Source organism: Solea senegalensis, linkage group LG1 (genome assembly GCF_019176455.1).
Source record: "Solea senegalensis isolate Sse05_10M linkage group LG1, IFAPA_SoseM_1, whole genome shotgun sequence".
NCBI lineage: Eukaryota > Metazoa > Chordata > Actinopteri > Pleuronectiformes > Soleidae > Solea > Solea senegalensis.
In genome coordinates this window covers 16,024,299-16,051,078 of record NC_058021.1, presented here as the reverse complement: position 1 = coordinate 16,051,078, position 26,780 = coordinate 16,024,299, and the positions used below count along the sequence as shown (strand labels likewise).

Genomic DNA, 26,780 nt, shown 5'->3' with positions numbered 1-26,780 from the left:
ACTTTATATGAATTATATAAACCAATTAGGGCTGTGTCATATGGCTAAAAACGCGCTATTACATCAGTCGATATTGATAATTATCCTGATAAATGTCAGACGATTAAGTTTTGTGTCCTGAGTCAAAGTTAAAGAGAAAGTTCTTTATGGACAGAAAACACAACACTGAGAGACGTGGTTAGGTCTCATTTGTAATAGATTTTTTTCTTTATCCCTGATGGGAGTCCTTTCAGCTTTCCCCTGTCTGGGTCGAAACTAACCCAGATCACCTGCTCTTTCAGTGATCTGCATATTTGATTTGGAAGAGAATTTTCATGCCCTCCCTGACGCAACCCTCCCATTTATCTAGATTTATCTATGAAGAGTACACTGGACTTGATTTAACTGGATGACTTTCTAGTAAAAATAATGTCAAGAAAGAACCATTTTACAAATTTGAAGCAAAATATACATTCAATTATAGGCTCTGTATTGATAGTTTACAGAAAATTGTTTCACAATACCTGAGTATGACTTTGAGGCTGATGTGTGCAAACAAAGAAAGGTATATCACCCAGTATATGTTTCAGGTGCAGGATGAGCAGGGCCGGGGTCATTTTCCACAACATTAGGGGCAGAAATTGATAATTAGAGGTGTTTATGACACGGTCGGGGCCCCCGAGGGGCCGCCCTCCCCTTTAACCTCAAGCGACATTAAACAAATGCTGGCTGTCACATTGGAGGCAGGTTGGAGCTCAAGTCTTCCACCCGCCATACGGAGCTACACTGGCGGGACAGACGCTAGGATAGAGAGGGAGGAGGAAGCAGAGGGTTGGGGAGGGGGGTTGCATTGAGGACCCCTGTGCCCCCAGCTGTCTGAGCCAGCTAATGACTCGTCTCAGGGGGGCTGTTGTAAGAGAGCAGGGAAATTGAAACAGACGCCTCGACTAAGAGCTGCTACATGTGTGGCTGTGTGCTGCCATTCAAAACACCAGAGAGCTCCATGTATGTAGTGCAGCCCAAGCATCAGTGTTATGTTTATTAATGTGACGACATATAATCAATATTAGTACTTTTTAGTAATATATCATCGTTTTTTTTTCTTTTACTGAAATACTAATGCTACTGTAAAGCATGGTCTCATGGCATCTGACAAATTAGAGTGGTTTTTTTTTAAATGGATTTGGTCAGTTTCCCAGTAACAACATCAATGTTATCATCTTTGTCATAATGGTGAATTTAAATCTAAGTATGGACATAGTTATGTGTGTCTCAGGTATTGCCTCCTATGTTTTGCCCATGTTCAAACAATGCATCCCCGAGCCTCTAAGCTCCACTCTTCCCTCATGTTAGCATCGTCAGTCCCCTGCTGAGCCCATCTTAGTCCTCCAAGACAGCCCCATCTCCCTAAAGGTAATGACCGAATTAGGCCTAATGTTGTACACTGGCTAATGGCACAGTGCCTCACATTATAGCATGTGCAACTGGCAATGACAACAGCAATAATCCCTGAGCCCCTTGTCCTCCTGCACTCCACCCCTGGGGCTGGGACGGTGCACAGGGAAATGAATGGAGTTTGCCACACTACAATGAGCTTTTGATGGGAGACAATGGAGGAGGCTGCCAGCACCACACAGGGTGGTAAGAGCAGAGCAATATGGGGCCCATCTACTGGCCCTCCCTCCCTGCTTCCCTGAGGCCCCTGGCCCCCACTCGCAGATTCATAATGGCATCCGGAGGGGGAGAGAAGGGAAAGTGATGTCAAATGTCAGGAAATCAGAGAGATGGCAAGCTGACAACCCCCCTCCTATCGTCCGATGCCTTCTATCCCTTTGCCCAACGGTAGCACAGGTTAATATCACATTTATAAAATCACTTACAAGAAACAAAGCCAGCTCTTAGCCCCCTGTCATTCTCTGACAGTCATATAGAGAGCTTTGCTGCGGGCTAACTTAGGTAACCATTTGTTCACTGAGAGCCCCATACCTGTGCCAGAGTCACACAGTTACTTTTGGAGACATTTTCAACTCTTACTCGTGAGGACACTGTTTTTAAAGTGCCAAAGCTGCCCCAGTTTTGCATGACGCTTTAATAATTTACAGTTTCTTCACTTGCAATTGAAATGCTCATTTGAATTTTCTTCATTCCTATGTATTCAGTTTGTCCAAACAAAGCTTGATTCTCCTTATACTACTAACCCATCAGTGAATTAGTATTTCAACTGCAAACTATTAACATGAAGCACTAATGCTTTTTTTCCCCTATCCATCTCTTTTCAGCCAATGGCATGAGCGATCCAGCGAACTCCAGTGTCGGCAGCGCAACGAGTCCTAAACTTGAGCCGCCTCCTTCTCCTCATGCCAACCGCAAGAAACACAGACGGAAAAAGAGCACAGGCATCACAAAGCCAGATGGCTTATCTGCAGGCAATGAAGGTACAAAACTTGCACTGCTGCACTAGTACTGAAATGACCAAAACTTCTGAAGCGGGAAAGAACAGGTGCCTAACTGGCCAAACATTCACCTATCAATGTAGGTTAATTTCCTGGGAGTGCAAGTACGTGGACAAATATCACTTCCAGATCTATTATGATGCACCCACACGTGATTTTCATTTATTTCTGGTGCGGAGAAACCTACACAACAAGCCCTTTTTACTGTTGGGAAATCAGTGATTTTTTAACTGGGAAACAGTAAAATACTCAGTGAATATCAGAGTCAAGGGAAGGGCCCTCTGTAAATGAAGAGGGAAGTGTAAAGTGCCCAATCTTATTTCTGTGCCCTTATTTATTTATTGTGTAACTGAATTAAATATTCAGTATGCCAATCATACGCTGCAGTCAGACATAAACTGAACTCACTTGGGTGCTGCACGTGTGAACACAAATGTCCACAGAAGTCACTCACTCCAGAGATTCTCTGGTTGATGTCCTGGTGAGATGCAGCAGATATACTCTGGAGAATCCACAGCTGATCCAATGTCTGGATCCTCTGGAGATTCTTTGCTGTGAACACATCTCACTCAAGTGGCAAAAGCTCGCGATATCACCTGGAAGAATCTGAGCTCCCACTTTTGAATCCTCAAGTCTTGTGATTTGACCGGTGCCATGGCGAGGGTTTTGCAATCAGAAATTCACAGACGTCTCGCCAGGCACACGCTGGATTATATCAGCTGTCAGTCACACTGGTGTCCACTCATATGTGCTGTACTTTGTCATCTATTTTCCTCTACATTGGAACATCATTTATTATATTGACATCATGTTCTTTGTTAAAGAAGACTTTATACTAGCAATTGAGACCATTATCCCCTCAGGAAAATGTTTACTGTTGTTGTAAATCAAGACTTCCTTTCCAATGTCTTGCCCCCTGGTGGCTTTTCAGTATATTCTTACTTCCAGGTTGTCTTCACCCGACAATGTCCAGTTTTTATATACCGTCTATAGTCTCACTCAGTCCATATCCCGCTGTGTTCTTCATCTGTCAACAGCAGACTCTGGAGAATGTCCCGACAAAAAAACAAAACAAACAAAAAACCTTTGCATGTCATCCGTGGTTCATGTCAGAAACGGCTATAAACACACTGATTGAGTTCATCCACTTTGAAGTCAACATTTCCTACATACTAATCAGGTTTCTCTGGTCATCATGAAGAAGAATATGTCATTATCTATATTGTAGATGAATACATCTATGAAGTACATAAGCGGTATGTGGTTCGGAACCTCAATGTGGCCCCCTGCAATGTGCTCTGTCACAGCCCCCTATTTCTTTTACCGTCGTATGAAAAGCTCCAGAAGCCGTTGCCCTTCTCAGCAGGGGAGTGGCAGTCGGCTCTCTACCCAATTAATAATGATTCCCCTGCCCAATGATGAATTGAGTACCCTAATTGGATGGCATTGTGAAAACACTGAGACGCATTTCAGAGGCCATAAAACTGATGTCACCGGGGCGATGATCAATCAACAAGATTGATACGCTGGATAACAACAACAATGGCATTGACACCTCCTAAATGGGGCCTAGCATTTATAATCATTATGCTTTTTTATCATGGTCTCTGACAGCTGCTCTTTAAAGTCTGAATGGGTCTGTTGACCACATTGTTGTCGAGAGGGAACATCATCAGCATCATGGAGATAAGTGCTGTGAGATAAGTGGGGCTGCACTTGGCCGGTCCGCCACGGTTCAGTGCTGTGCCCCTAAGTATTATCAAGTTACACGAGTGGTCTGCCAGTTGTCGTGTGACTTAGGAAAGTTTTATCATTGTTCTGCTGGCTAAGTTTTGGGAGTTTATCTATTACAATAAGTAAGTTTTCTCATTAAGCAGCCTTTTTCCAGGGCGGAACAACGAAATAGAAATTGCAGTTTGAAAAGAACGCAGATGCAGCAATTCAGCATCAATTTTTTTTTTTCATGTATATAATACAAAATTAAAATTTTGTATTACATATATGAAGAATCCTTAGGCCATCAACAACCAATTATTTTCATGATTTATCAATCTGTTGATTATTTTCATGATTAATCAAGTATTTGATTTGATAACATTTGCAAACAATGATGTTCTCAAATGTGTTGTTTTGTCCACAAACCTAAAGGATTCAGTTTTAATGATTTCTTTGCGAGATGGAGCAAAGAAAACCAGACGATATTTACATTTAAGAAGCTGAAAGCCCTACCCATCCTTGCTTTACAGTATAGTAGTTAATATGACTGTGTCATTTGTTAATGACTCAATTTTTAAAAACAACAACAAGCCTCACCCCCTCTCTCTGCATCGGCTCTGTCCTGTGAGTGGCGGAGAGGCAGAGCAGGATTTTGCTACACAGATGGAGGTCTGTGTGCCGTGCACCAGACAAAAGCTGATTTCAGACATGCACCGCAACCCTGAACTTTTCAAGACTTTACCCAGAGGAGCCGTAAGTGTGGACGCAAATGTCCGAATCGGTTTAACTGGACATTAAGCAGACTCTCTCCTGCCAAATCCCCCGTGCAAAGTCTGCGTAATGTTCGTTTGAGCCAGTGTACAAACAGATCCAGGGCTGAAACCATCTGACGCTGGTCAGAGTGAAAATACAACAGCACCATGAATGTATTCAACGGTGTGTTCAGGTTCCACACTGGTTTTCAGCTACATTAAACAGTGAGTCCAGCCATACTATCTTTTGACATTGTAATGTTATGGTGCTCTTGTTAGTATTAGTAGTAATCATATTGGGCATCATCCTTTATATTTTGACCTGTATCTACACAAGCAGAGTTTTATTTAGCACTTTTTAGCTCCTGGTGGGTTTTCTCCCATCAGACCTACACCTTAAAACCTTGAATGAGTGATGGTTGGCATTGTCAAACATTGGCACCTCTTATTGATGAATGTCCCACATTAGATGAAATAGCAGACAGATTTGTCCCGGACTTTGTGAGGAAGAAGGTTTAAGAATAATCAGACTGTAAAAAAAAAAAAATGGAAGATTGTGAATGTTTCTCACGTTATCAAACGTGCACATTGTTTTCTGTCTTCCTCACTGTTCCCGGTGAGGTTTTCTATTAGCATCAACCTGTCTGTTCTGCTGAATGCTTTGGAATACAGACGTATCACTTAAATATTGGATTCACCCACGTCTGCGGTGTGAGTTGCGTTTCCTGCAGAAATAGCGAGGGCAAGAGAGTGAGAGAAAGAGGGAGAGAGAGAGAGAGAGAGTTGGGATCCTTGAATAAATTGCTATCAGTTTGTCTCATTTACGGGGCAATCAGAAGCGTGCAATGCAGGCTGAAATTGAATTTTAGTTGCTGTGAAGTATCATCAATCAAAAGCCGCGTGAGTGTCTTAAGGTGAGAAATCATTTTGGCCAACATGAAATGTGTAGGATGTACATGGAGCCTAGAGAAACTGTTGCACCATTATTTCCAAATGTGGCACGACATTACTTAGCAGGCATCTTCTGCTTGGCTCACACAACCCTAGAACGAAGCTTAATGACTAACAAGAATTTCAACATAGCAAACAGGAAACACCTTTAAATAGGTTTGATTAACTCAATGCAGAATCCAGCTAATGGCCTTAAAACCTATATTTAGGGCCCTGTCTTACCCCCAATCCAAAGCAGCCCAAACCTCAACCTGTGCTGTTTGAGTTCCTTTTTAGTGCACTTATTTTTTGCTATTGCTAATCTACACCTGAGCATTTTTAAATTTGCTCAATTTGTGAACAAAATCCTTGCCTGAAGTCGGTGCTGCAGTTTGTCAGTGTTATTTTGCTCCTTGCGTCTCACTCGGTTTCACTAAGATTGATGAAAAAAAGGTCCATGTGTTATATTTTATATAAAAAGAAATGTCTTGCCTAACAATATACATTTTGAATGGATTTAAAGCCATATTTTGATAGTTTGTGAATTTGGCCACAGACAGTGCTGTACTTCCCACCTAGGATATGCACAACGGACACGGTCCCTAATATCCTATGCACTGTCAGAGCCGTGTGCTGTAATGAACTTCTCATGTGCTTAAAGAATGATGCAGGATGCATGGCGAGACAACTGACAGCCCCGTAATGTGTTTCCCAGCAGCCACCCGGCGACGAGCTCTCTCGGTGTGTCGCTCGCCATAAACCCACTGGAAAATCGATGGCCGATAAAGAGTTGTGTTCAGGGGGAGCCCCCTCTGATTAATGCAGACTGTCAGGGAGCATCATTAATGTATTTCTCTTTTAAAGAAAGTGTATCAAATACTCATTGTTTTGGGGTTCTGGCTCGTCCACTGTGAGCAAAGGGGGGGGCGCAAAGATGGAGTGGAGTTGTGAAGAGAGTGGCGTCTTCCTTATTCTTAGATATTTATGGGTGAAGATATTTTTTACCCGTGCGAAGGTCACAGAAATCAGGGAGAAAAAAAGAGCTAGATGTTTGCCTGGATGATTTTAACATAAAGGAGGTGTTAAGGTCTTAATTTACATCTTCATCACTGGATGTGATTTGATGCAATTTCAGCGAAACCCATCATCAAAGTTATTTTGCATTTTTGGAACATTTTTGATTAAAAAGACCTACAGTTCAAACAAATGATAACAATCCAGAAGAGGCATTATTAACTATAAACGCTTGTGCAGGACTGAGGTCAGTTCACTTAACTTTGAATAACTCTTGAATCAATTTAAATGAATACCTTATTTAATGAAGTATTCACAACAATACGCTTTAATTAAAACAATTTGTTTTTACTTTATCATTTTAACTGATTAGTTTAGAGTGGATAACAGTACTCCACTGGATTGTATCAGCAATTAGAGCAGGATAGTAAAATAAGTTTCATGTTTATTTTAAGGATGGTCATATACAGTAGTGGCAACGTGTGATGTGATCTTTATTCATGAATTCAGTTCAGAAAAATATGAATCCATGAGAGAGTGACCAGCAAACCTCACCGATGTATGATAAAACATATACACATAGAGTATGTTTTCACAAATTTAAACGTAGCAATGAAATCCTTCTTAAATTTAGATGCGTGTGATTCTACTCACAAATACACTATAGAATCGGCAGCATTGCTGCAACATATTCTGCTTAAATGAAAATGTGGACATCGAGCATCTTACACTAAGTAATGTGATTCCATTGTGATCAGTGGAAAGGTTGCTCCTAATAGGTGAGTGGACAATTTCGGATCAATCGACAATCAGAAAGAACCTTTCTACAGTATATAGTTTACCTCGAAACTTTCTCTACAACACTGTTATCCTCACCAGATGTTGTTGATTCTGACTCATTCACAGAACCAGAGCTCGTACTTCCTCTATGGTCTTCAGGCGCAAACCACGCCGCGTCCAGTTCTGATCAATAATCGCGGTGCGTTTGCACTGAGAGAGGCCAACTTAATCTAGTATCCTATTGTCCTGTACCTTAGTAAACTAAGGGTTAATATCCTCTGGAGTCCAGCTGAGGATTAGGAAATGGAGGTTTAACTGCCTGTGCTAATGGTGGGTGTTTATCTCAATACTTTGTTTTGTCACTCCCCGACTCGCTCTCATTTCCGAAAGCTGTCCCTGGAGCCTCCACTCTTGTAATGGCTTAGCTTTCTGAGCGCCACAGTATGGAGGGAAAGGAATAACAAGATTCTCATTTGGGCTCTATACACACTGCCCACAGATACATGTATAATTGGCCCTGTTTTCATTCTGCTCTGTTGTTAAATGCACTAGCTATTAGGGTAGTGGTATTGGTGCTGATTTCATGTGTTTGTTTATTGTTGGAAGGTGTGCTCCTTGTTTGTTTGAGCATGTGCGTGAGCCTGTAAAAGTGTTCAGGATTGTGTGTGTGTGTGTGCGCGTGCGTGAGTGTGTGTGTCAGATAGATAAAGAGTGTGCTCTATCTCTCTCTCTCGCTCTCCCTCTCTCTTCTTTCGGAGTTTGGTCGTGGTTCCCCCGGGGCCCCTGTCGCAGTAATGGCCTGCTCCTGATTGCTCTGATACAGGTTAGGAATATTGGCTTTAATGATGTGTAAAATGAGCAAGCAGTGCCTGTGACATTTACAGATGGCACCGCCTTGGCCTGTTCTTCCCAACTGCTCGTTAATTCACGGGAACGGCAAGCACTTCTTTAAGTGACTGCCTGATGCATGCACACGACACAACAAAACACATCCTGCACACCACAACAATCCCTCACCTTCTGCACCTCTGCACCTTGTCATCATTTCAGCCAAGTGTTCACAACAAAATGGATTTAAAAAAAACAGGGAGTCCTTAAGGCTAAAAGGTGTTTGAGAAGTCCTTTTCGGGGAGGGTTCGTAACACTAGTCTCTGGAGCTTTTTGAGAGGCTTAGACAGAATAGATGCTGTGCTTCTGCCTGCTGTATAGACAGTCCAGCTGGGCTCAGCACCAAAAACCCCCCGGGGTCATAATCTGGTCCACAAGTCCTCAGTGGTGCATCTGCAACATATACACCATGAAAGAGGGATTGCCGTCCTCAGGTCACCCTCTCATCTGTGTGTGTTCCTGTTTGATTTTCAGGTCAAACATATGCTGTACCTTTTTTGATGTACGGCACATCATTTTTAAAAAAAGGGTAAATGTTTCCTCTAATGACAGACGTGTAAAACACTTAGTTCTCATCAACGTTGCTGCTCGACGCTATCTTCTCATAATGTGCTCCTTTAAATATTTCCTGTGTTGTGGAGAACATCATATTTTGTTGCACAGTCACCGTCCTCATGTTGGTTTAATAATAATCTTGCAATTCCTGTGTTCCTTCCTCGAGTTGAAGTAACTCAAAATCTATTCCTCATAAATTATAACAACTCCATCAAGTGTATTGATTAACAACTATGGATTGATGTTCATACATTGTAGATTCAGTGTTGGAGCCACTCCAAATGGTCACGGTATACATTATATAGGAGGGTCATAAGGAGTAATGGTTACACCATTCTATTATTTCTATAACATTTCCTTTTTGTGAAGCATTAGTCCTTTTTGGCCCAGTAACATTATATTTTGCTTGATAAGCTCAGAGGTGTCGAAAATGTTGAGAAGAATCCCAACTAAATCCAAGTAACTCACAACTTTGACTGCAGTCAGTAAATATTAAAAAGCCACTTACCATCTATTTTTGTATCTTAAAGCTGTTATTTATCACTGAAGTTTATTAAAGTGCTGTTCTAGAAGCCGTTAAGTCACTGAGCAGTTGTCTGTAAATGGTGGACGACGGGTATCTTTATCTGTTACTACCTTTGCATGCCTCTCTCTGGCCATTACACTCTAATCTCCTTTTTTTATGATGCCATGTTAATTAAGGAAAATCATATTTCGCTCATTCTTCACAGTTGGGTTCCCTGTTGCCTTTAAACTGTGTGCTGCCTTGTCCGCCCACTGGCAGGGCTCTGTTAATTTATTTCTAATTGCCAAGGACTTGTTGATTTTAGGCTCAAAGACAGATATGGTCAGGAGGTTAATGTCCATGTTAATGTGACAAGGTGATCGTTCCTCTGCTCGCCACATTCTAACTGCGACCGTTGAGTAATAACAGACGCACTAATGGCCCTTTTACAAGCTCATCGTGGCAGGTGCCTGTAAGATAGCGGCGATACCCTTTAATACATTGTTCAGACTCAGATTTACTGTCTGTGACATCAACACTTTGACCTCAGAGACGGCTGGCATTTAAAGTAATAAGAGTGTGTTGGAGGTGGATGCAGTAACGATACCTGTGTCACGTATAAACCTCCCTGCTGCACCCGCACGGTCTCTTTAGTGAGGGAACTGTGTCTCATGTGCATTACTTTGCATGGAGAATAAGATTTGTTTCCCTTGTATACTCATCAGTTTAAAAAATCAGCCATCCGTTGCTTTTTTAATCTCCATAATGAAAGTGTTTTAATGCCTCCAATTTATTGCCTGGGCAGCCAACAGAATAATTAGCTTTGTTCGGATTTTTTTTTTTAGAAAGATGAAAACACAAGTATAACAACATTTTAGTCTGGGAGCCAGAAAATCTAATCAAATGCACGTGTACCTAAAGATACATTGGACTAGAAGAAATTGCTGTATTTATACCAATTAATCAGTTAAGAAAAAACATTTTACATAATTTTTTTTTTTAGGTTACTTAGCTGAAGGATGATATTATTGTTTCTCGTTCAAACACCAGACTTTTCCCACTGTAAGTCTAAATAAAGAGGCTCCCGAGTCTTTATTGATTTTCTGTGACCTGTAGTCAATTTCACAAACTAAATCAGATAATTGAAGTCGGTGTCGAGCTAATTGGATTATTGCTTTTCCCCTGAAGAGCTCGCCCTCCGCCGCAGCACAGGGATTGCTACATTAGTGGCGTCCATCACGCATCTGTCATTTAACTGTTACAGGGCTGTTGTCTTTCACCACGGAGGGCAAACGCATTAAATACGTGCGCGGGATTTGTCTGAAGCTCTTTTCCGCCATTGAGATCGTCAGTATTTTATAAGGAATGAAGTCGGTCAGTGTCAAGATGAAACTTCATGATAAATGATGTCAATACTTTGCGTAATTAATACAGAACAGTCAGAGCACATGAGCAGATCTAAATCCACAACATGTAGTGGATCAAATCTACACAGGGGGAAAAAAAGAAAAAAAGAACATCCCCTGTGTGTCGACTCGCCTCCGGTCCTGCAAACATGCTCTATGCAAATGAGATGACTATTTGCATAGACATAATTAGGTAATTACAAATCATTTGGCTATGAGCTCAAGCATGTGCGGAGACCAGAGACATTACACGAGTCACATTGTACAGTACACACTTAATGAATTGCTTCCGAACAGCGGAGGCATTACAGCATGTGTTGGAACATATGTTGTGTCAGGCGTCTCGTTTGAGGACGACAGGTGACATTTTCATAAGTGTTAGTTAAGCGCAGATCGCTGACGTAACAATGCACCGCTGATTCACAAAACCTCTATGACCATATATGAGTTAGAGCTTCTGTATATATATATATATATATATATATATACATATATATATATATATATATATATATATATATATATATATATATATATATATATATATATATAAAAGGAGAACTGTATTTAACTAAAAGATTATATGAGCAAGATTGGGATAGACTTTAATAGCATTTTGTCTTTCAAAGCATCTTTGACGAATGAAAACCAAAGCTGCCACTGTTTGTTTTGTGATTGTTACTCTTTTGTCTTTGTGACACAGTTTTGACAAATTGGTTTAATTTCCACCCAACAAACAAACAAACAAACACCCACAATCTAGTTTTGATTGTGGGTTAGATTCTAATCCGCTAGTCTACATGCTGGTGTGTCCTTGGCCAAGACACTTAATGAGCCGGCAGCGTGTGAATGGGTATGAAAGATGAGTGATAGAAAATGTGCTGTATGAAAGTGTGAGTAAATGGGTGAATGGTAAAATCTGTAGTGTAAAGCAGCTTTGAGTCGTCATCAGGACTAGAAAAGTGCTATATAAGTACAGACCATTTACCATCCAGCTCTGGCCTCACTCAGACAGTCCAAAGGACACTCGACAGAGCTCATAATTCTGTAGCCAGGTGTGACAATGTGAGAATAAAAACTGATTCAAATGTAGAGAAAGTCTTTGAGCTTATTTATTACAAATGTGCAGGCAGGATGAAACTCTCTTGTGACTTGAAAGAGTCATCAACAACGACAAAAGTGATTTCCTGAACCAGTAAACTCACCAAATGTACTCGAAATATAATTGTGAGGCAGATGTGGAGGAGGAGGTGATGTGTTTTCCTCAGAGCTATAGGGAGTCTCTGGAAGAGCACAGGCACACAGTGGTATAACACTGAGAGCTGAGTGAGTTTTTAAGGGGAGTGGTTGTCAGGATTTCTGCTTATCCACAGGTGGGAAGACTTTTAGGGACCATTCCACAGTGTGCTGTTCTGGCAGCGCCATGGAAAGCTCTCCTGACACTCGAGCGTTGTACATTTTGAGGAACTTCACTGTTAACCTCGTTTTCTGGACCCATTTAAAAAGAAAAGTGATGACGAGAACACAAACTGATGTTAAGGGAAAGATCTGTATACATTATATACAACTGAAATTGCACAATGAAATCACGAGGACAGGTGGAGGGTTGGTCAGAGCTGAACACGCTGCCACAAAGGACCAACCTGACCCAATGTGTCATGGTGGAGCCATAGTTTTTCCACTCATAGTGTTTATTTATGAACCACATAGAGTCCACTTCACACTACCGAGTGCTTCTTCACAAAGCTCTTGGAGACCCAGCTCTTCCAAGAGCATCTTCTGTCCGAGCACTTACCTTACTTACCACTCTCGCCCTGTGTCAGTCCACTGTTCCTATCTAGTGGATTTGTTTCCAGGACTTTGTGTATGTAGCTTATTCCTCTTTTGTAAGTCGCTTTGGATGAAAGCGTCTGCTAAAAGCTTAAATGTAAAATGTAAACTGGAACACGTCTGATCTAAATGCTAAAGACGTCAAATAAAAGGGCATTAAATCATAAAATGTCATTTGGAAAAATAAGTCATTTTAATGTGCTGCTGGTGAATGGTAATTGCAATGATCTTTAAAGTTGTTCGACTCTATCGAGAGAGAGAAAAGAACGAAGGAATCAAAAAGCATTATGTTTAGGTCTCATCAAACAAAGCAGGTGCCAGGAAAATCACTTGAATGTTGCGGAGTTTAACAGGAGCTCATTCCGCCGTGCGCTTGTGCAGAGATGGGCTTCAGTCACTGAGCTGTGGCGCTGATTTGCAGAGTCAGATCGCGCAACCGCCATGTGTGTTGCTCATTTGACTGTGTTCCCCTTCACTGTGGTGACAGGTGATTTGCTATCGTACAGATGTGAAGCTTAAAGAAGTCTAAACCTGTGCACGTGTGATGCAGAATCCACTTTGTCCCTTGGAACAGAACTATCACCCTGTATTTACGTATGTGCAGTTCTAAGTATACCTTTCCCTCTGTTTTGCAGAGCAAGAGGATTCCTTTGAGTTCGTCATTGTGTCGTTGACGGGTCAGACGTGGAACTTTGAAGCATCCACGTATGAGGAGAGGGAGCTGTGGGTCCAAGCAATCGAGAGCCAGATCTTTGCCAGCCTGCAGTCTTGTGAGAGCATCAAAAACAAGGTAAAAATACAAACTAAAATCCCAGGAGAAGTGGGCAACAGAGTTGGCAATTTCCCTGCAATTACAGCAGCGTCATTGTCCTGCAATTCTGCTGCTTCATTTACATTCCTCTCTTTTCCCCCCTTCTCTCCAACCTTTATTGTGCCCTCATCCTCCCACCGCCTCTCCTCGCCCTCTACAAGCTGTCACATGTGGGAGGCTGTCAGACAGGTGCACCGCAGTGTGGGGGATCCCTTATTAGAACTGACAGACATCAGAGATAGAACACGGCTTGTGTCAGCATGCTGGGGAGGCACGGCCTCATTTTCATATTCATATTTTCTCTGCCTCTGTCTTTTCCCTAAGACTTTGAAACACGTCCTTCCTTCCTCCCTCCCATCACCGCTCATTTATGATCTGAGTCCAGCTGTAATTGTTTGCCTTCTCTTACTCCTGCGGTGATTAGTTCGAGCTGACTTATTTCTTTCCCTCGTTCCTTACAGTCTCGGTTAGGTAGCCAAAGTGATGCGATGGCCATTCAGTCCATACGGAACGTGAGGGGCAACAGCTTCTGTGTGGACTGTGATGCACCCAGTGAGTATAAATCTTCATCTTAAACCCTGAGATCATATTGATTAAGGTTTTGCTCTCTTAAAACACTTAAGGTTATTATAGTATGAGTGTTTTAGAGTCTGAAATTTTTTTTAAAATTGCCGTCTTCGGACACAACAGTTACCTGCATTCATTTCCTTTTTTGATTGGTTCTTATCGACTGACTCAAATATGAGCTGTGAACAAAAGCTCACTTAAAACAGTTTTACCTACTTCCAGAGCTTTTAAGCAAGAATTAGGCTTCCTGTATGCACATGTCTCATGTACCTGATTGGTCATGAGAAGTTTTTAGGTGTATTAGTATGGACACAGATAACTACTGAAATTGAGCTAAAATGCTTGTCTGGAAGCAGATTGTTTTTAATCTGAAAACTTCCCTTTGCCCAGAGTTTTATCTAAAATCAAATCAAAATTCAAATGCTGAGGGTTTTTTTTAAAAGCTAATGTGATCAGTGTAGATGCAGAAAGTTATCTAAATAAAATTACATAAACTTAAGACTTCCTGCTTTTCTTATAATAATTAGAATATTTTTGGAACACATGGACTGTGCAGTGGAATCACAACTCAAAAAAAAGAGGTTAGCAAGAAGAAGAAAGGGGAGCTCATAAATCTCCGTTTGAGACTAATGAATAAAGCGTTGCTTGTCACTTCTCTGACTCCACTGTCATGATGCATTCCCGTACTCTCTTGCGCAGACCCAGACTGGGCCAGTTTGAACCTGGGTGCCTTGATGTGCATCGAGTGCTCAGGCATCCACAGGAACCTGGGTACCCACCTGTCACGTGTCCGCTCCCTGGACCTGGATGACTGGCCGGTGGAGCTCAGCATGGTGATGACTGCCATTGGAAACGCGATGGCCAACAGCGTGTGGGAGGGCGCTTTGGAGAACTACAACAAGCCAGGGAGCGACAGCACCAGGTTAGCAACCCCTCTGCAAATAAAAAGGTGCTGCTTAATGAAGCATTCAGAGATTACAGAATGAGAAGCCCCCAACTGCCTTCCCTCCATTAGCTGCCATTTATTAGCCACCCACATTTCTGCGCAGGCACTTGAAACCACAAAATGCTTCATAAGAAGCACCAGGGGTCCATAAGTGTCAGTCTATTGAGCCAGGAACCACAGTATTTATGTTTCAGTCAATCCTGTTCACAGTCATCACAATAACTCCAGCAGCACCGTGTTGGCATCTGCACTGTGTCTCTTTCTTCAGTTCTGGATGTAATAATCTTGTATTCATTTCCACCACTTTATCTGTTGTCCTTGCACTAACTCACCCCGAAACCCCATCATTCATGAAAGGAGTGTTGTGTGTGTGACGTTTCGCACGTACCAGATAGATGCCATGTCATGCTCCAAGTCCATCAACTTTTGTCACCTGACGTGTGAGCGCTAATCAAGAAAAGATCTCATCTTCTAAACCACATCTGAAGCCTAAGCCCATTGTACAGTGTGTAAAATGTATTGGTGAAGTCGCATGTTGCAGCTGAATATCAATGGAATTTGTCCATTGTGGGCTACGAAGTCCCAGCTCTTACATGCAGGTACACTTAAACACACTTAAATTGTATAATACACTAAGGAGAAAACATTTAATTTTCAATCCATCACTAGTAAATAAGAGAGAGGCTATTGATCTTGTACAAGACACTTCTTTTTTTAACTCTTCACTCATAAAATGTAGCCCACTAGCTTAAAACCCTTTAACACCCAAGCCTCAAAACGTACATCTGGCCATTTTTTGCTTATTGTACCCACAAAGGGGACAAAAAAATAATGTCCTGTGAGTAAGTGCTTTTGCTTTTGTTCTTCGCTGTCAGAAAGCGCCAAAAATGGTCTGATAGCCCAAACCGTTGCATAGTTACGGTACTGTAAAGAGCGCTTGGCGATACGTTTGGTGTTAAAGGGTTTTAACATAACATATATATATATATATATATATATATGTTTGTATTTGTATGTATTTATTTTTATTTTTTTTATTATCACACCTTCCACCACTTAGCCCATGCTCCCTTGCCCTAACTTCCCCTGACGGCCTGTGTTTGCTTTCCTCTGAGGAATCTGGTAGGAGGATTGTTTATCTCTCAGTGACAGGTGAGACCTGGCGTCCCAGTCTGACTAATGACCTGCTGTGTGGCTGTGCAGGTAATTAAGCACACCATTATGGTTAACTCCACCCCCAGAGCCAGGCCCTCGGGCCCCCGAGCTGACCTGTCACATATCCATCACACGGGGCTGGGTCATCACTCTGTCTGTCACAGCGAAGACTGTCCGGAGGCCCTGCCTCGTGGCATCAGACGGTTTTCACGTCACAGCTTTGAAACTTTGTCAGGAAAAGTCACATACAAATAGCAAGACATTGATGTTCATTATAACTGTGCAACAATCGATGCACATTGAAAGTCATGAAAATGTTCTAAAGTATGGCTTTACAGAGGACCAGCATGCATGTTTAGCTCTCACGTAATAAGTTGATGATAATATACTATATTATTAGATTTAAAAAGTATTAGTGTGTCATTCAGTGGAGTGACCATTGTGTACTTCCTTGATCATAATAATAATGTGATTTTCATTTCTTTAATTAATGGAACATTCTTATACCCAATGTTGTAAAAGTTAAAATCAACTTAAAAATCAGTGTATTTATTGGAAACAAAAATAAGATATTTCTACTTTCACTGTGTTAAGTAACCTCATCACAGTCAATGTTGAGGAATAATTCCAGTGACTAGCTCTACTACCTCCTTCAATGTGCGTATGTGCTTACACTTTAGGGCCTTACTAATGCTAATGATGTATAAAACCAGGAATAGGAACAGTATATTAAAAAATGATTATGTGTGTAAAGACCTTTTAAATCGTCAGTTGTGTGTCTCCAAGAAGACTGTCCTATCAGCAGTGGAGAAATTGTGAAACCTAAAATTCACATTTTGTATTGAAGAAAAACATATCCACAAAACACTGTGACATATCCGTGTTATCAGGAACTAAGTAAAGGTTATTATAAAGGCATACTATGAAGACCATAATAGCTGTTTGTGTACTATGGTTAGTTTTTAGGCGTGCACAAAAGGTGTGTAGTTTTGTTGTTTTCCTCTTAAATCCCCGCTCCACTTTTTGGCCAGTTCAGAGCTGAATGATGGCCTACAGTTATTTATTGAATGGTATCTGTGCTAAAGTGCTCCACCGTGGACTTGATGAAAGATTATTGATGTTGATTCCTCTCCCGACCACTGTCAGTCCCACGTCGCCTTGAGCAGGAAGGTTCTTCATTGTCTTAAAAATCCGATCTTGTCCCCGCAGCGGCATCTCCATTAGTTTTCACTGTCAAACAATAAATCTCATTTTCAGCGTAACTAATCCTCAGACAAAAAAGCTGCTTTCGTAAATATCAAACATGGCCACTGGTTATTGAGATGCTACTGATTTTGTCGCAGATAGAATATTGTAGCCTTGTGGGGCAAACGTTGATTATTTTTGCTTTATCCTGAATGATGAATTAAGACCATATGTTAAGACCATACATGTTTTTTTCGTCCTTCTTTCAACGCAATAATTCCTCACCGGACTTCTGTGTATGATTCTCATGACGCACATATGGAAAGATTTTAATTGTGTCACATCAGTGACATGAAGCAGCTTTTTGATGGCACCTAGTCAGGCAGTGAACGGCTCCCGACTCCCACTAAACATTAGTGACACCTAATCTAAACGATTCAGTAACTACCTGAATATCAACTCAGTGTCTGATTGAATGTCTCCTGCAAGACTAGTTTTACCCCTTTGCATTTTTGAGATTTAACTTAAAAGCATTCATCCACAAGATTGGTTTAGCTTATGATATTCAGGATCAAAAGAACACAATATACAGATTTGTCGTACGCGGATCCGCACAGCGGCGCTGAAATTACTGACTGATTACAGGCATTTCAATTGGAAACATGCTCATATAGTGTTGCACATGAACATGCATGTCAGCATCACCTGTGTTTCTTCTTTCTTCTTTGCCTTCCAAAGCATCACCCGTTATACTGCATTTTAATGGCTTCATAAAAATGCAAAATAAATAATTTGATTATGCTTTCAGCATCTATATAATCCATTACTGGGAAAGTATTTTTGGATCGCCGTGTTTGTGGAAAATCTATTTGGCATGATTCAGAGCTTACGGTTTTCCTCGTAATGAACTAAAAGGTTACTAATCATTTAATAAATGCTCATGCCGTTTGAATTAGTTAGAAATAGATTTTAGTCGCAAGCTCTCTGCCGCCTTTTTTCCCACACACTTTGACCAGGCCAAGCCACTTTTCAAAACCGTGCAAGCCAAAAGTTGTTCCTGACTATAACTTACACTAAATTAACAATTAATTAACCATGAAGACATTAGTTACAATTAATAACTCATTTACCCATGATGCCTCATTAGGAGCTGGTAGTGAGTGCGTCGGAGGCAGAAGTCATGTCTGTATGTGCTGCAGTTACATCTGCGATGGCACATTTATGGAAGCTCTATATTGAGGCTGATGTCTGCAGTCAGCATATTGTGTGTGTGTGTGTGTGTGGGGGTTTGTTGCTTTAATTAGCAGGGAGTCACTGTGTTTTGCATGTTACCTCTAATTGCTTGACATGTTCATGTTAGAAAACACCACACAACTATTTTGACGGATACTGTTGGGGGTGGGGGGGTCCAACTACCGACTGTACCCCACCACAGACACAATAAAACACACACGCACAAACACACAGAGAGACACAACTTCTCATTTGGGGGAGATGTCCTGGAGCGTGGACGGATGTGGACGGCTATCCCTCACTGACTCGGGCCTCTCACTGTCACCCTCTGTAGGCTCCGCGCCGCCCTCGGCCACAGGCAGGTAATAGCTCTGATGAGAGCCCTCCACTTTGTTTCAGAAATAATTTGCCACTCCTGCCGCCTGCAGGGGCTGCGTGGTAATAAAAATGAATCACTCCGCTAACCTCTCCAAACCTGGCCCCACTGCCGCTTTTAACCCCTCGCGCTCTGGCACTGGCGTCTTGGTTTCGTCCTCTCAAGCTGTTTGTTGTGTTTACAACATCGGTGGTCAGGCCACTGGACTCCTGCTAAAGGATTTCTTTCTCTCGCGTTGGCCTGTGTCCTTAATGCTAGTCCCTAAAACACAGAGCAAAGCTTCCCGGCGACTCACAGGTTAGGAGTGCTGAAACGCCAACTCACAGAAGAGCTGTTAGAATAGCCGGCCTTGCCAGGAGCCCTGGTGGAGGAAGAGTAATTAATTAAGACAAATTAATGACTGGGTCTTCCCCTGTCCTCCTCTTGCTCGGCTTCTCTCCCTTTCTCTCTTTTGCTCTCTCTCTCTAAATGAAACCCACAGGTCAGTAATTAGCCCTGTGTGGGAAGAATGGTACCGCAGCCTCTAATTGCCCACATGCCATCAGGTTTTGGAGCCAGGTAGATGTAGAGGAAGGACTGATTCATTATGACGGAGGCCATTCTACCACACAATTCAGTCTCAGCGTTGTTGCCGCTACAAGATCATCAATAAATGTTCTTACAAAGTGATTGGGCTGCTTATGAGAGTGGGGGGTCATACCCACATTGTAGAGCCACTTCACATTTCTGCATACACATGTGGTCATGGATCCGTTCATATAACCATGAGTCCAGCCTTCCACGTCGTACATGTACTCAGTTTCATATTCCATTCGAGTAGCAATGGTTTCTCTTCAGGAGTTTTCACTCTTTTGTATGTCCTTGAGCGCCGAGTTGTACCAGCGGACCTTCTAGCAGAAGTTTCCATAGTTAGCGTCTTCTTCATATAATTGTGCAAAGTGCTCGCGCTCTTCCGCACGGGCCATCGCGGATGACGGAATTTGCGTCACGAGAGTATGACCCGGCCCTTAAAGCGAACACGATTCAGAGACGTGTCGGGTTTGTGTAAAGCAGGCCGCATACAACACAAGCAGGGTGTGTGTGCGTGTCGCCTCAGCTTTGTGTGTGAGGCGAGGGTTCAGCAAGGGTTAACAGCATGAGCATTTAAAGGTATTAGGTTTGCTGGCACAAAACACATCCACTCCATCACGAGGGCTCTGACAACCTCATTAATGTCACAATATATTCAGCTCTATAGAGCTCAACGTGGCAACCCTCTGCTTGTTCTCTTTGGTCATCTGTTCAGTCCGCTTTCTGCTCGCAAGAAAAGCGGCATCTGTCCCACTAGTGGAAATATTTGTCTTAATCCTCTTGCAGCCGTTTTTCTCCGAGCAGGACATACCATGTCATCACTGTACCCGCTGGACCATAGGGGACCTTATTTAGCACTTTTTTGCTGCGGCGTTTACTGTGTTGCTCCTTCATTTCTGGCCCTTAGCAACCTTTGATGCTTTGGGGCCCAGCTTTCTTTCCCCGTTGTGTTTGCTTTTTTTCATCTGACGTTTTCCCTCTAAGCCCCCTCTCCGTCTTTCTGCTGCTGTCCCTCTTCCTTGCTCTCTGTCTCTTCCCTCCCCTCGGTTTGTGGAAGTAAAGCTGTTGGCTGTATGGGAATCGGGCCCATACAAGTTGCCCACCCCCACTGTGAGGTCTGTTCAGGCTGCTCAAACCCTAAGCCCCCCCCTCTCCAGCCCCTCAACTTCACCATTTCTCCCCTTCAGTGCGTCTATTTGATGTGTCTGCAGTGAATTTGGATGCTCCGGGAAGAGTAGGAGGAGCCGTCGAACTTTGATTGTTTAGCAGGACTGTGTATGTGTTTGAAAGATGGGATGGTGGTGGGACGGACATCCTCCTCGTCCTATGAACCAATGCACCTTTATTGCAGGCAGTCGGATTGGTCATTCTGTGGCTACTCCACCACTGGCTACACCCCCTGCGTCTCAGTTTTCCTTCCTATAAATTCCCGTTCGCCTTTGTCTTTCAGGCTTGACTAATTATCCTTGTTTGTACCTCTTTATTTGAATTCAGTCATGTGTTCTTGACTCCGTGGGCTGGGTTTAGGAGAATCATTCCGCCATTTGCCACTTAATTAAGTCAGGGTCAGGATCCATTCCTCAACGGAGAGCTGAAGGGACAGAGCTCTAATAGAATTATAAAAGAGGCCTTTCTCCACTGTTAAGGCTGCTTTTATCTAGGTGGGCTCTGCATGGGCAAATGAAAGGGGACACCAGGAATCCCATTTCCACTTACGACTCTGTAAGCATTTTGATGTTTGCCCAAGATTTCTTTGAAATAAAAGGCACTGAAAGCAAGTTAAACAATGATGCTCAGCTGTGAGATAACTCTGAATAATGGAGGAAGTTTGTGGCGAAACAAACAACACGGCCTCTCTGTAATTGAAAGAGACAGAGGCATTTTTATTGGGAACCTAGCACTGCTCCCTGTCCCCTAAGCAACAGAGAAATTTAGAAAAAGCATGTGCTCCAGCCGGGGTGGTGTCTCGTAACTCATGTCCGTGCGTAACCTTCATGTGCGTATAACAGTAACCATCAGTTGAATTTCCTTAATATCCCCCATGCTGTGAAACTTCACTCTCTTTTCCCTTGCCACCTCCCCTCCCACTCTGACCAGGCGTTTTGACATGCTAAATCTTCTGATTTTATTTTTCTTCCTCCTGTGGTGAGGAAGTGTCCTTTTCAAGGGTCTCAGTTTCCCCCCGACTGTCTAAACCCTACCTCTGTTTGGATTGTTGTTCTATTTCAAACAAAAGACAGAGGGGATTACCATTTCACTTCCTTCCACTCTTTCTTTCAAGTGGCAGCAGCTGGGGGATTTTTTTTTCCTTCTAAAAACCACTGCTTGCTTGCTGTCTTTCTTTTTTAAAAGTGCATATCTGAAAAAGAGCTGTGGTTGAGTTTAGAGCCCAGCATCAGTCGTGAGCGAGGCCTGGCTTTGGGCTGGTTTTGCAGCAGGGGCTAACAAAGTGTCCTCGGGGCTCCTTTCTGAGATGTTGACGTCTTCTTAATGGCTCTGCTCAGCCTTTTTGTTTTGCATGTTGGTGCTAACTTTCTGCCTCATTTAGCTCATATCAATTCACTGGGCTCCACAGATCCAGCATCTCATTCACGGCCAAGTTTTCCTGCCACACATTTTTGGACAGGCTTGGTTTTAACCGTGTGTTTGTTAAAGGTTAAGGTTACTTTATAGGGTTACAGAGTTTTCAGACATACTTTATCCTCTTTGGCAGTAAAAAAAAAAGAAAAAAAAAAGGAGACTTGTTTTCAAAGGGTCCACCGGAAATAAGAGGGGAGGGCGGGACAGCCCCTTCCTGCTCTGAGCCGTCCACTGATTCTAAGACCAATTGATTTGCTAACAGGATTGTCCTCACATAATGACTGAGTAGGGATTGATGGAGGTGTTACACCATAAAACCCCGAGCGGCTGCAATTGCCTGCCATTAGAGTTGTATTGTTGTTCACATAATAGCCTCAATCCTTAAGAAAAGATTTGCTTATGGCATAGCAGGAAAAAAAAAAGACTCGCTCCTCCACATTTCCTTCCTCCAGCTTTAAGACAATTTCAAGTTGCTGGTGGAAGTTGCTTTATGAGCTTCCAGATGTGTTTTGCAGTTCATCACTTTGTGCTTGGGTGGATGCTGATACAGACTTGCCCCTTTTACATCACATCTCAACTCCTGTAGTAAGAGCCGGTGTCGCGCTCCTCTCTGTGCAAGACAAACTGCTCTGTGAAGTGAGTCTGGCAGCTGACATACGAGTCTCAAAATGGTTGCTGTCTGTGGGGTGAGCTGGCATCCCCCGACATCGAGCCACTAAGGTCGCAATCAAGGAGCGTGGCGAATGTTCAACCACTAACGCAGTAAAATGGATGCTGTAATTGGAAATGAGCTATTTGGTGGATATGCTTGTCGTTTATTAGATTAATATCAATAATGAATATATTTCTTTGTTTTGAGATAGCACTCTGGAAATCCTGTCCTTGTCCTAATAACACTTTTGACGTTGGTAAATGGTAAATGGTCTTTATTAATTTAGCTGTTTTCTAGATGTGGACAAGTCAGGTTCAAGTCATGTTCTCCTTGTGTACGCGTACCCTTGGGTTCCTCCCACTGTCCAGAAACACGTTTCTCTCTATAATGTGAAGGATACAGTGGTAGATAATAGATGGATGATAAAAACAACTCAAGGATCATCGTGTGTGAAGCTGGTTTGTTTTCGTCTACCAACTCATTTTTCCAATCGCCACAAAATTCTAGAATTCTAAGACATGAATCGTTTAAAACCTGGACAAATAAAACTAAATATTGCTAATTGTAATTTTAATGGACCAATAATGATCACAACATAATGTCATATGTTCATGTTTCACTGCTCATCTAAAAGGTTTCTTAAAATATATATAATTAAATTGAACAAGTGTTTTTTTTGTTTGTTTGTGGGGTTTTTTTTGTGATTGCAAAGATAAACAAATTGAAGTGGATTAGATTGTCAGTCGGCACTGAGCTGCTGAGCCTCCACCCATTGATGGAGAGCCCCATGAGAGCCTTGTCACTCCAGCTCGCGTCACTGCTTAAACTTATCCGTACAGACCGTCTTCTTTCTGTCACTCATCCACAAACCCAAACAACAGCCTCTTTCTGCTCCTCTTATCACGCCGACTGACGGGGTCACAGGGTTAGCGCCATACTGGGCATGCTCAGACATTCGCATATTGATATTGATTTTATTTTTCCTTTTTTCGTATGTGGACAGTTTGTATGTGGGCAGAGAATGAAATGGGGTGAAGATGAAGAGCAGTAGATAGACGTAGTCTTCCCTCAGTCTCTATTCTCTGCTGCAGAATGGAGTGACGGAGCCCCACATCGCACTGTTCCTCCCTGGCTGCCATTCAGCCCCATCGATCTGACTCTGGGCCCAGCCACCCCAAGGGAGACTGGGGCTTAGAGACACACTGCCTCTTTTGTGGAGGATCCATCAGTTCAGACTGACAGCCGACAGTGCTGATAAAAAAAAAAAAAAACAACGTCCCACTCCTTCCTGTATTGTCCACAGTAGACATGCTGTTCAAGATGTGTAACCTTTAGAAAGCTGGCCAGACTATAACCGCCTTTCTGTCGACAGCGATCACTAAAAAGTGGAATATTGCCCAAAGTGTCGCACCCTCTGGCATTCACTCATCTCTCCAGCCAATCTCGCTGTATTTTTTCCCACTGTGCTCACAGGTGCTTGTGGTTTTCCGGCACTCAAATCATTTAGAAATGTCACTTTACACCAGTGAGTCTCTCAGGCCAATTACTCTAATACTTCCCCTGTGTGTCCTTTTGTGTTTGTTTTTTCTGCCTTTGAAATATGAAATACATTGTCATTTCTTTAACCCACCCACTGAATTGCAGATTTAGCGCGTTCGCCGCGTTTCACCCTGCCTGACCTGTAGCGTCCCTGTCATTTCCGTCTCTCCAGGGAGGAGAAGGAGCGCTGGATCCGGGCCAAGTACGAGCAGAAGCTGTTCCTCGTAGGGCTGCCCCAGTCTGACGTGCCCCTGGGGCAGCAGCTGCTTCGGGCGGTGGTGGAGGACGACCTGAGGTTGGTGGTGTTGCTGTTGGCCCACGGCACCAAGGAGGAGGTTAATGAGACCTACGGGGACGGAGACGGACGCACCGCTCTGCACCTATCCTGTGCCATGGCCAATGTGGTCATCACGCAGCTGCTCATCTGGGTGAGTGAGCGTCTCTGAATGCAAAAGGGAACTGGTCGGATGGATGAACAGTTTTATTGTTAGAATTGTGTTCCAGGAAGAAACGAGTTTAAGTTTGACAGGAAAGATTGTCACAAAGCCAGTAAAAGAGACTGAGGTCATGTATCCAAGTCTTATTAAAAAATGTTTTAGTACTTTTTGCCCTTTTTTCCCATCAGATTGCCTATAGGTTGTGCTGAAAGACATTCTTATAGTCTCTGTATATATGTTTTAACATAGTAATGGAAAAAAAGCAAAGGGTTGATGTGTAAAATGTGCGCGCAACTAACGGAAATACAGCAAATGTCTCAATTTCACCTATAATTATTACACATAAGCCACATCATTCCAACAAACTTCAGATTTAATTTCTTAATGGCGTTGTTGTCAAGGTTCCAGAAGTTAAACACACCGACTTTTTCTAAAACCTCTAAATTTGCAAATAATTAAGTAAATGAATGTGTGTAAAAGGATGGGAAAGCAGTTTTGGGGGTATTTCTGTGCCATGTTATGTTTGGACCTAAATGAAGTGACATCAGGGGTTTAAACATGTGATAATATCAAACGATGTGGTAAAAAAAAAAAAAGTTCTAATGGACAAGGGACAAGGGAAGGAGAAAGAAAGAAAACCATGGCACCAGATGGTCAGATTAGATGGAATGGAATGTTGTCAGTCACTCAAGCTTCAGTGTAATATTACAGTGATTGTTATCATTTACAGGAAACAGGGTCTTCTAACAACAAACACAACAGCAACAGTGCTTCAGCTTAGCAAAAAGGAGTGAGGATAAAAGGGAAATTCTTAACTAACTATTACAGAGAGCCTGCATTGCCAATATTAGTTTTAAACCGCCTTTTTTGCACTTTTTCTTTTTAAATATTCAAACTAGACAATGATTTATTTTACCCGAAAATGTCTTTTTACCAAATTCTTTCATTTGCTTCCACAGTACGGTGTGGATGTGAAGAGTCGCGACGCTCGCGGCCAAACAACGCTGTCCTACGCGCGGCGAGCCGGCAGCCAGGAGTGTGCCGACATCTTACTCCAGCACGGCTGTCCCAACGACACGAGCACGCTGACCTCGGTGCCCACGCCCAACATGAGCCGCCGCAACCCCAACATCAACAACAACAACGCCCAGTGTGAGCTCAACCGCAGCATAAGCATCATGTAGGACACTGAAAAAGGAAAGAAAATCCTGCACCCACCTATCTCTATCTCTTCCCTGTACTTCCTCCTGTTTCACACTGTGTAACCCAGCATAGGCAGCAGTGGAGAGACGAGTGATGGACCGTTGTTAATATTCCACTATGCTGAAAATAAGTGGGTGTCTGTGAGGTTCGGACATTGTAAATTGTTTGTTTTATATTATTGTTTTTTTAATTGTTTTGTTAAAACTCATTCAATCTTGATCGGGAAAGATCATGATCAGCTTTAAGCTTTGTGTTTCTTAAGCGTCAACCAAACAAATGACATACTTAGGCATTCATACCTACGCTACGAAAAGCATTTCCTTAATGCTTGAACATTTCCTTTTACGTCTCACATCCACCCCCACCCCAAGTGAGCTGATTTCATAATGAGCGTGAATGAGAAACTTCCTCGAAATTTTCAATCCTCGGCATAATAACGTGAAACTGTGACGAATCGTTGCAGAAGTGACAAAACACTGATGTGGGGGAAAAAAGAAACTAAATCTACCATAATATCAATGGCTGTTGGAGCTTTTAGTAAATGATGCATGTCGTCGACACAGCCATCAAACTCTTGACATACTATTCATATACAAAGGCAAAGCAATAATAGCTGAAGAGTCCAAATGATTCGGATATTTAATTCAAAGGAAAGGGAGCTTGGTTCGTCATAAAGATGTTGATTGTAGAATCCCTGTGCAGAGAAAGTGAGTCATTT

The 26,780-nt window shown here is 42.4% G+C and overlaps 1 protein-coding gene across 3 annotated transcripts in view; it reads left to right on the top strand.

The window, feature by feature from the left end:
• Positions 1-26,426, top strand: part of agap3 (ArfGAP with GTPase domain, ankyrin repeat and PH domain 3) — a 114,053-nt gene extending 87,627 nt beyond the window's left edge. For all 3 annotated transcript variants that reach the window (XM_044053522.1, XM_044053570.1, XM_044053437.1), the window contains exons 13-18: positions 2,259-2,414; positions 13,444-13,598; positions 14,081-14,171; positions 14,886-15,108; positions 24,595-24,850; positions 25,819-26,426. In XM_044053522.1, coding sequence (XP_043909457.1) covers positions 2,259-2,414; positions 13,444-13,598; positions 14,081-14,171; positions 14,886-15,108; positions 24,595-24,850; positions 25,819-26,043 — 1,106 coding nt within the window. In that variant the 3' untranslated portion in view covers positions 26,044-26,426. The remainder of the gene's footprint in view (positions 1-2,258; positions 2,415-13,443; positions 13,599-14,080; positions 14,172-14,885; positions 15,109-24,594; positions 24,851-25,818) is intronic.
• Positions 26,427-26,780: the final 354 nt, after the last annotated feature.